Below are 10,467 nucleotides of genomic sequence, written 5' to 3'. Positions count from 1 at the left end.
CTTGTGCAAAGCACTTTAAATTGTTCAAGTAGTTTAACATATTCGAGAGGAAAATAAAGAGCATTTAACTTTATTTACAGCCTAAAGTGGAGTTGGGAGCCGAGCTGAACTCAGAAACTTTGACCAAAGGAGCAGGCTGTGGGCCAGGATGCAAGCGTCGGCCAGGCGGAGCAGCAGGGCTCGAAAGGTGCAAAGTGCAAGAATCGGCACCGCGCACGGGTCCTTGAAGCAGACGTCGGGGCCTGGCAGCGCCGGGGGAGTCGACTCCTGTTTTGCTCTCTAGGCTCTGCCGCGGGGCTGGGACTCTGTAGGCCCGGGGTCCGAGCCAGGGCGTCTGGACCCTAGGCGCAGGCCTGCTGGGCGGCAGCGAAGTCTAGGCGCGGTCTAGAGGGCGCGGCGTGCCCTTGTTGTGCTCGGGCTCGGCAGGCCTGCGCCAGAGGCAGGCCAGTGTTGCCCAGCGCGCTGGTGGGGGCTACTCTCGGGTCACCAGGGGGTCATGCCCTGCTCTGTCCCCTGCCCTGCCTCTGCACCAGGAACACCCTAGCTCAAAGAGACAGAGCTGCGCCTTTGGAGCGAGCAGGGCGGGACAAGGAGAAGGAAAGGTGTGCCTGGAGGAAATCCCAGGGAAGAACTATCGGAGGTCAGGCAGAGAAGCCCAGGTCGAGGGCAAGGCGGCCGCCGCCGCTTTAGCAGCTGCTCGGGGCTGGAGCCGCCAGGGCTGCCGCCGCCGCCGCCTCCTCGGGCGGGCGCGAGCGGGCGGGCGGAGTGGGGGACTCTCCGGGCGCTGACATTTACAGGCTGCCCTCCTGATTGGTCCCCTCACCGAGCTGCTCACGGGTTCATTCAACTGTTAAGCACCTCCCCGTCTCTCTAAAGGACATTATAATACAAGAAGCCCCCTTTTTAACCACAAACCGAATTTTCTTTCATTTAGGTGATCTATATATATCTATATCGTATAGCTTATAGCTTATATCTATTTTACATAACTTAAAGCCGCTAAAATTTGGGGGGGAACAGCTTTCACCCTGGAGCGGTGCGCGATGCTGTCTCACGCCGACCTCCTGGACGCCAGGCTAGGTGAGTGCGCGTCTCTCGCCCAGGCAGCCAGGAGAAGCCCGGGCAGGAAATTGTCAATTTGTTCCTTATTTTACCTTAATGTGCCCTAAATGGACTAATTTCTTTAAAAGTAATTGTGCTGCATTAAAGTTTAATTTGATTTAACATCGTCTTTTTAAAAAATCTATGGAATATGTAGATCCAGAGGAGTTGGGAAATGTTGTTACTTTTTTTCTTATTTTCTCTTTCCCCCTCCCCCTTATTATTTTTTTTAAGGGAACGACCTACCCCGTGATAATTTGTTTGGAGGCGTTTTTCTTTCTCTCTTTTCCCCTCCTATTTGCGTTAATTTGAGATTTCTTTCTTCTCTTTTTCCCTCTCTTCCTCTCTCCCCGCTACCTCTTTCTCTCTTCCTCGTCTGAGTATGGTTGAATTTGTAAAAATCGGTCTTGAAGGAGAAGCCGCTGCAGTAGAAGCGGATTTGCTAAGTGTGCTCATTGAGAAAGGAGAAAAGCCAGATTCATCCCCACGGGCATCCGGCCTGCAAAGGGACTCGTCATTGCCAATGGCCGAGAGGAACGCGCCTTTTATTTCTTCGGAAAGAAAAGTTGAATTCTCTAAAGCTTGATTCACTGTTATGTCTAGAGAGTTTACTTGAGTTTCCTTAATGCTGTCTGGGTTACTGGGCTCAGGGTTTCCGGTTTGGGAATCTTTGGTGATGGATGTGACTCCATTTTCCGAACACTTTCTCTGATTTGAGGGGGAGGCGGAGCTGATTTGGGTTGATTTCGGGAGGTGGAAAGCTTGGAGACTTATTCATCTTCCGAGAAAGTGAGAGGGAATCAGCTGAGAGCCGGAGGTAGAGTTCGTCAGGCTGCCTAAGCGCAGGTGGGGCAGCAACGAAAGAATCGTTTAATTTTTCTTCTTTCTTTTCTTTTCTTTTTTCCCTCCTGGTCGAAGGATATGCTCTCGGGTTCCTGGGGCACCAGGGGTACGGTTCATGAAAGGGACTCCGAGGCATGTTTCATTGCCGGGACTGGGAGTGTTTCATTGTGGGAGAGAAGAAAGCATGTGCTGTTTACTACCGGACCCCGCGGCGGAGAGAGGGGAAAGGGCCGGGAGACGGTATTACAGCCTGGCTGTTCAAATCCTGGGGAACCCAGCTGAGCATCCCGGGAGATTGCTCCGTAGGGCGACCGCGGGCTCAGAGGGAGCCGAGGATGGGGCTGAAAAAGGACCGCGCGGGGAGAACAGTCCCTCCTGGCATGGCCAGGACAGTAGTGACCACCATCCCCTTGCCTCCTCAGGTATGAAAGATGCCGCCGAGCTTCTGGGCCACCGGGAGGCGGTGAAGTGTAGGCTGGGCGTGGGGGGCTCCGACCCCGGGGGCCATCCGGGGGACCTAGCGCCCAACTCCGACCCAGTCGAGGGAGCCACTCTGCTGCCCGGGGAGGACATCACCACAGTGGGCTCTACGCCGGCCTCTCTGGCGGTGAGCTCAAAGGACCCGGACAAGCAGCCGGGGCCCCAAGGTGGCCCGAACCCCAGCCAAGCAGGTCAGCAGCAGGGCCAACAGAAGCAGAAGCGCCACCGGACGCGCTTCACCCCGGCGCAGCTCAACGAGTTGGAGAGGAGCTTCGCCAAGACTCACTACCCCGACATCTTCATGCGCGAGGAGCTGGCGCTGCGTATCGGGCTGACGGAGTCCCGAGTGCAGGTACGCTGGGCTTGGGCGCCAGGGCAGAAGACAAGGAGGGGGCGGGTGGACTTGGGCAAAGGAAGCAGGGTCTTTCCTTCCCTTGCAGGGATCCTGGGCTGCGCTTCCTCTACCTATGCTTTCCTGGGTCAAGTTAGCTCCTCTGCCCGCAAACTGGCCCCATCGATGGACAGACAGTGCCCCCATCTCCTGCCGGTATAGCCACATCCCCGCAGAAACTCCTCAAAAGCGAAGCCGGCGTCGTTCAATTGCTAGGTCCCTTCCTTCCTCCTGAGAAGGGAACCTCCGGGTCTCCCACCTTCGGTGTCTCCCAGGCGGCTAAGTCCAGCACGCGATTCCACTCCAGCTCGCGTAATTGACAAGTATTTCATTACCCCTAATGAGTTTGTGTTAAGAGTCTGGATAAATGGGAGAATGCAACAATTATACAGAAAACATGAAAAGGGAGAAAACAAGGCGAAATGGGCACATTTCAAAAAAGATCTACACCTGGGTTTTATGGTGTAGCTCTATTCTCCTTCATATCACACTCCTGCCGCTCTCAGGCAAAATACCCCTAGCTTTGATGTTTACAAAGGCTTTGAACTTGGCGGCCTACCAATGCGCTGGGAGAGGCTGGAGTGATCTCCCACAGACTATAAGTCCTGGTTTTCCCTAAGGTAACTTGGGAAGTTGGGGAAAAGAGGGCTTTCTTGTAGATCTCCGATTTGAAGAAAGGACATTTGGGGCAGGAAAGATTGACCGGCAGTAGACAAAATCATTACTGACCCCTTGTTCTCATCCAACCGCCCTCCAAGTTGTAAATTACATGTGACTTAGAAAACCACACCTGTACGTTTTTTGAAAATCGGGGAATAAAAGTATAAGTCCAATGCATCTCGGATTTTTTCTGCTTTTTAGAAGAATGAAAACATTATGTCAAATATTTTATGGACAGTTGCTGGAGGTGAAATTCCAAGACGCGCGCTTAGTCTTGAGCTATCCAGGGTTCTGAAAACCTTCCTTTCCTGTCTTGGACGTGGTATTTTCTGTTCCTTACCCTGGGTGTTGATCTCAGCTCTAGCTGCTTTTACAAATTTTACATATCTTCGTTTTACAAATTTTAAACATCAAAGTTTAAAGATCTCAGTTACTTTACATTTGATCTAAGAAGAGACAAGAGTGTCCTTAATCACGGTGTTGAGTTTCTCTGTCTCCATTCTGCATTTTAAAGATAGTCTAACCTGGAAAAATAGCATATGCTTCTGTTTTAAATAGTCAGCAAAAAATGTCATTAGGGACTTAAAGTGGTCAAATTAATATAGTAATATTCAGGGTATAACATAGATTAACATTTTTACTCAATGTAAGTCTGGGTGATTTCCTTAGTGAACTCTGGAAGCCCTGAATCATGGGCCATTGAAATTAAGCATCAAAGGCATGTTAATTGCATTGTGCAGAAATATATTACTAGTGCTCTTAAATTTTTTTTTACCTCACACCTCTTTTAAATCTTTTGAAATTGAGTTCAAATCTTAACAGAAATATACAATTTCAATATTTCCATTACCGTTAATAATAGTACTGGCTTGTTAAAATCCTGTCGGTTCAAAATTCATAAATTTTTTGTCACTCAAGAGAAATGCTATATAATAATTTTTATTTTAAAGACTAAAATGCTGTTGCTTAACCTAGGCTTACTAGTAATTAGTTTGAATTAAAATAGAACTTAGAACCACAAATAAAATATAATTGGACAACTGACTTTATGAAAAAAGAAACTGAGGTCTATTAAACTTTATTAGGTCTTCCAAAGGTTAATGGCAGTGCTTCTTTTAATATAAAAAGTTGTAAATGAAATAAAACACAAACTATGTAATAGAAACAGTTATTTTCAAGAAGTACACAAAAGAATAATCAAGAAGAATAGAGACAAAGTACTTTAATTGTTCTAACATAATGTTCAACCAAAGATAATAGCTTGATGCTGCTGATAGGAACAATTTAATAGAATGGCAATTTCAATATTTTTAAAAATAATGTTCCATAGTTTAAAAAGTAATCAGATCAACATAACCTTCTTAATTAACATTTCAAAATGATTAACATTATGTAATGTAATGCAAAAATAATTTATGTAAAATGTATTTACTTCGCAATCCATTGTATCGTTGCTCCTTGACCAAATTCAAATTAAATAGTAGTTGGTTTATGTTCTTATATGATGAGTACTTCATAGTTTTCTTTATAGTTAACAGATTGCCACACATTCTTTTCAGTACGTGGGGCCACTGCACTGATTAAAAATGATCTAAACATTTAATTTATTGCAATTGTATATTTTTAAAGATACTTTTTGATTCTAGACTAAATGATCTAAAATACTTATTTTTATCTATATCTGGCATATATCATACTTTTAAGTATTTATTAAAGCACCTCTACTCACACGGAGGCCAATTCCATGTCTGATATCGCTCCTCTTTTCTGGCTAGTATAATAAAACCATTCCTTTTATAGCATGCCATTATTAGAAACCAATTTCAGAATTATTTATAACCTGGAATGGCTTATTAAGCAGCAATGCGAGAATCATGCAAATTACGCGATCAAATGCAATATAATAAGCATAATCATTAGTCTCTAGCACGGATTAATTAACTTTCAATATTTTATTTACATAAAAACCAAATCAGTGAAATAACTTCTGCACAGCCAGGCTTGCCTTTCAATATTTTATACGAACAAAAATAATGTGCTGTAATTCCATTGACCGTGTCCCCCAGAATGGCCCTGTCACCTGCCACATCTTAATAGGGGGACAAGCCAAGAGTATTTTCTAGTTTTCTAATGGAATGAGAAATTGCATTTTCTTCCTCTCCCAGCACTATTAAAGTGTAATGAATTCGGCCCAGAGTTCACGGCTGGCTGATCGAAATGAACCTGAGATCTAGGCTTTAATACAGCTCCCCAGATTTCCTCCCAAATCTTCACATTAATCATTTGCTGGATTCCAATGAGATCTTCATAAAGCATTTGCTTCGAGGGGGAAAAAAGTAATATTCTCTCTTTCTCCCTCTCTTTCTCTATTTCTGAGCCATTTATAGATGGGGAATTAAACGGGCTATATATTTTAAAATACATTTACAGTATGTCTATATTACTGTAACAGCAGATATCATGAAAGTGGATTTTTAAATTCCAACCTCCATTAGATTCTCACTGTTGTATTAAGCATTTTCTGAAAAGAGCTGCATTTCAAACTGAGTACAAAGTTGGCCATGGCCGCGGTTAATATATTTCCTGGAGTTGTCATCTGTGCATTCTCAAAATCTCCCTTAGGTTTTACCTGCATTTTAATCTGTCATGCTCTAGTTTTCAAGTGGAAACATTCACATTTTAAAAACATATGCATCATAGCTTGGAACGTGCTCAGACCCCAGGCAGATTTTTTTCCCAACCCCAGTAAGCCATGAAACATAAAAAATTTTGTAGCCATCATTTGACTGCTAACCCTCAAACATAATTGAGCACGATTTTTCGATTATTTCTATAATATTTAGTTCTTCAACAGCTGTTCTTTTCCGCTTGGGCCTGAGATTCAGAAACCTTTCTGGCAGGCGTGTTTTTCACTGAGATTCTTCGGGGCAATTTCTCCCCCCTTTCTTCTGCTTTTTTCCCCAGTCCCCCACCCCGTGCCCGCCCCAAACATTCAAACGTTTCGGGATTCACTGACATTAGCAGGGTGCTAGGAACCGCTCTTCATAGATATCTTTCAAAATGTATCCGGGTGCGGAGTGTGAGGTGTGGGGACCATCTGGACACAGACACCGTCCCTTGTCTAGGGCTCCATCCGGTCCAGCCTTGGATGGGTAATGCAAAGCGACCTCTGGCAGTAGGTCTCCTCGCTATGCTTCCCTGGGCTCCTGCGGGTTCCTCTCCGCAGAAGGCCGCTAACAGCTCAATCCGCGGCCTTCCGCATTGATCCCAGCCTCCACCTAGGGTTCTGCTGCCTCATTAATCCGCCGTGCCACCAGCTCAAGGGGCTTTAGCAGGGAAAGGACCCAACATCTTTACCCAATCCAGACACTGGAGTAGGCGGAAACATGGGAAGTGGGGTAGAAACCAGAGAAAGATAAGGTGGCGGGCGACGGGGTAGAAAGGCCAGGGCCAGCCCCAAAGCGGGAGAGGATTCTAGATTACAATGCCGTTCACATTGGTAAATAGAGAGTGCACGGGTGTGAACAAACCATTGTGCATAGCCGGTTTACCGGGAAAGGTGGTCAAGTACTCATACTCATGATGTTTTAGTTTGCAGAATAAACACTAAATAGCTTGGATTAACGCTTTACCTTTTGGCCATGAATATGGTGGTCAAATTGCGTTGGCCAAATTATGAGAAAATTCAATCAGTACCTGAGCTGTGTCCCACATCATTTATATTTATGCATAGTAAGCCTCCAACTGACTAATGTTGAACTGTAAGCCTGCCAAGTGGGCATGCTGGCATTTTTTTTTTTAAATAAAAAGATCAAATTTAAATATGGGGCAAGGGGATGTTATCTTGGTCAGGCAGTTTACTTGATATCTTTCAGGAAGAACCCTTCCTTCCCCTGTGGTGGTGAATTTGACATTCATAGACAAATTTGTCTGGTAAGGTCTGAACTTCCAGGGTCACTGTTAAGAAAGAACTAATAGGCTCACTTTGGAGTATATTTTATAAAACACATCTCCTTTAAAAAGACATCTGGGTTTGTCTAAGCAAAATTAAATTTGATTCATACCTAGTGTGAGCTTTACACTTGACTTCTTTTGGTTTGTAGTGGTCAGAAAATTTGTTTTTAGTTTATAGATGAAACGAGGGGTGGGGTGGGGCTGAGGGAATTGGAGGCCTTGTTATTTGGGATCCTCAGTAAGTTCCTGAAAATAATAGATTTGAAGGCCCTGAGGCTTAGGGCTCTGGCAGCAGGTTCCAGCACACTTGCACAGCCCAGATAAAGGTACCCTTAGAGGGGCTTGAGAACGAGGCACGGACTTGTGGCAGCAGTACCAGTCGCTACGAATCAGAAGTCACGGTGGCGACCCAAACAACACTAACTCAGTGGCGCTCGCTTTCCCACACGGATCAGTATATTAACCTCTCTGCTCTGTCATCCATGGCGTTAGGGGTTCTCCTTTGTCTTTCGATTTTGGAACTGGCTATGTCATCCACGGCCCTTCATCAATTTCCAAAGTTACAGCGTTTCAGAAAATTCTATACCCCATCATTGTTATAAGGCACGCTATTAAGCCACATGGGTACGCAAGTTTATCTTCATTTGTACACCTGTGGGTCCAGCCTTGACACATGCCTGCCTGCAGACCTGTGCATCTAAGCAGCGAACAGAAGGTGCCAGCGTGCAGGGGCGTGGTGAATACTGCGCATGGTGTATGTTTGCACCGTGTGTAAGCGCTCCGGGGCACGATCACTCAGGACCCCGGGAGTTGGCGCCCGGTGGATGCAAGGGGCGCCGGTTGATTCCAGCTGGTGGAGAACCAGGGTCACCGGCTGGGTGCGGGGGGCGTGCCGGGCCGATGGCACTTATTCGGCCTGGAGCTGAGTGGGTGGACCTGACGCGGGTTTCTAGGGCTCAAGCCCCCGCCCCTCCTGGCCCGCCCGCCGGCTAACAGCGCCCTGTGTGTTTCCCGCCCTGCCCGCTCCAGGTCTGGTTCCAGAACCGGCGCGCTAAGTGGAAGAAGCGCAAGAAGACCACCAACGTGTTCCGTGCGCCGGGGACGCTGTTGCCCACGCCAGGCCTGCCTCAGTTCCCGTCGGCCGCCGCCGCCGCCGCCGCCGCCATGGGCGACAGCCTGTGCTCTTTCCATGCCAACGACACCCGCTGGGCGGCAGCCGCCATGCCGGGAGTGTCGCAGCTGCCGCTGCCGCCGGCGCTGGGCAGGCAGCAAGCCATGGCACAGTCGCTGTCCCAGTGCAGCCTGGCGGCCGGGCCGCCGCCCAACTCCATGGGCCTGTCCAACAGCTTGGCGGGCTCCAACGGCGCGGGGCTGCAGTCGCACCTCTACCAGCCTGCCTTTCCCGGCATGGTGCCCGCCTCCCTCCCCGGCCCCAGCAACGTCTCGGGCTCGCCCCAGCTCTGCAGCTCCCCGGACAGCAGCGACGTGTGGCGGGGCACGAGCATCGCCTCCCTCCGCCGCAAGGCGCTAGAGCACACAGTCTCCATGAGCTTCACTTAATGCAGCCGCGCCCGGCCCGCTCCGCCCCCGGCACCGCCCCCAGGTCCGCCCCGAGGCCCTGGCGGCGAGTGCCCGGGCCCCTGCTCTGGCCCTGGCCCGGGCGCCCCGCCCCGCCCCGCCCCGGCCCCGGCCCCCTGCTCCTTCCCCCTCCAGGCCTCTGCCAAGTCTCGCTTGGTCCTTTCCCTTGTCCTCCACTCTCCCGGGCTCACCCCAAGCCCCAGCCTGCGAGGCCACCCCTCCGCCTGATTTCGCTCCCCCCAGCCTCCCCAAAGCCCCCCTCCCCATCTCACCCGGCTCCTCCCTCCTCCCCGTCTCTAGCGCCTAACCCCACCCTTTCCCGCTACCCCCGGCCTTCCCGCTCGCACTCTTCGTGCTCGCGCCCTCCTCACGGCCTTCTGACTGGCTGCATTCCCATCCACACCTTCTACATGACGCCTGCGGCCCCCTCGCCCACCGCCTCCCGTCCGGTCCCTTCTTTGCCCGCACCTCACGCCCCTCCTCCCGCGCCCTGCAAAAAGCATCCTTCCCGTTATTTTACTTACCAGGGAGTAGACTCAGGATCTGAAATCAGACACCAATGGACTGGTTTGTGGGCAGAAACACACACACTCGCACTCTCGCTCACTCTCAGACACTACACACACGCGCGCGCACACACATACACAGTGCACCTAGGTCACACACGGACGTGTTCAAGGGACAGCACAATGTTAGGGATTTTTGTCTTAAAGGAGGACAAGCATCTACTACCAACCGCCTCATCTGAGGACCCAACAGATCACAATTTGATTTATCTTTGTATTCTTGCTCCGTACTCCTTTCTTTCTTTCCTCTCCCACCACCCGTTCCTTGCCCTGTGTACCCAGTCACATCCATGCAGCCCTGTACTGGCTTGCAAAAGAACGCTTTTATTTTATCTTTTTTTTTATTTTCTTAAGCACAACTGTGTGCGGGTATTGAGGGAAGGCTTCTCAGGAGGAACATAACAGTGGATTGGGTGGCTGGAGTAGACTAAAGCAGTCATGTGATGAAGAGGTGATCTTACCCATTTTGATAAGTCTTTATAAGGAAGAATAAAATAAACATGTAAGAAAGTTTTCCTTTTGTAAAAGCAAAAGCCACATCTCTTTTCTGGATCCTTCAGGACTGGGGTTTGTTTGCTTCCTTTTTCCGTTTCTCTCTCCTCGCTGCTCTGTGCCCTTGGTTGTTTTGTGGTCGTCCTGTCGTTCCTCGTGCCCCTCGGCCACCCCCACCCCCACCCCGCCCCGGCCCCTGCTGGCCGCCGATGGGTGCACTCGGACATCTACAACCCTGCAACTTTGTACAGAGAAAACACAATCAGCTCTTTCTGCATGTGCTGGTCAAATCCAAACCCAGAGAACAGAAGCGCTTTCGAAGAATGAACAAACATGTGAAATAGGATGTTTTGTGTAGATAAAGCATTCTTGTTACATACTGGTCAATTTGTGATATGTTTT

General features: G+C 48.9%; 1 protein-coding gene across 1 annotated transcript; it reads left to right on the top strand.

Annotated features, from left to right (window-relative positions):
- Positions 1 to 1,043: 1,043 nt before the first annotated feature.
- On the top strand, positions 1,044 to 8,989 carry OTP (orthopedia homeobox). The gene is made up of 3 exons (XM_059919364.1): positions 1,044 to 1,080; positions 2,367 to 2,776; positions 8,459 to 8,989. The coding sequence occupies exons 1-3, from the start codon at positions 1,044 to 1,046 to the stop codon at positions 8,987 to 8,989; spliced, it is 978 nt and encodes a 325-aa protein (XP_059775347.1).
- Positions 8,990 to 10,467: the final 1,478 nt, after the last annotated feature.

Source organism: Balaenoptera ricei, chromosome 3 (genome assembly GCF_028023285.1).
Source record: "Balaenoptera ricei isolate mBalRic1 chromosome 3, mBalRic1.hap2, whole genome shotgun sequence".
Taxonomy (NCBI): Eukaryota; Metazoa; Chordata; class Mammalia; order Artiodactyla; family Balaenopteridae; genus Balaenoptera; species Balaenoptera ricei.
The sequence above is the reverse complement of the archived record's forward strand: the minus strand, read 5'-3'. Positions and strand labels throughout refer to the sequence as shown.

Bases quoted from the DNA above. Each gene is read 5' to 3' on its own strand.
- OTP (XM_059919364.1), top strand. From the start codon at position 1,044: ATGCTGTCTCACGCCGACCTCCTGGACGCCAGGCTAG. The intron at 1,081-2,366 runs GTGAGTGCGCGT...TTGCCTCCTCAG, and splicing joins CCTCCTGGACGCCAGGCTAG to GTATGAAAGATGCCGCCGAG. The intron at 2,777-8,458 runs GTACGCTGGGCT...TGCCCGCTCCAG, and splicing joins TGACGGAGTCCCGAGTGCAG to GTCTGGTTCCAGAACCGGCG.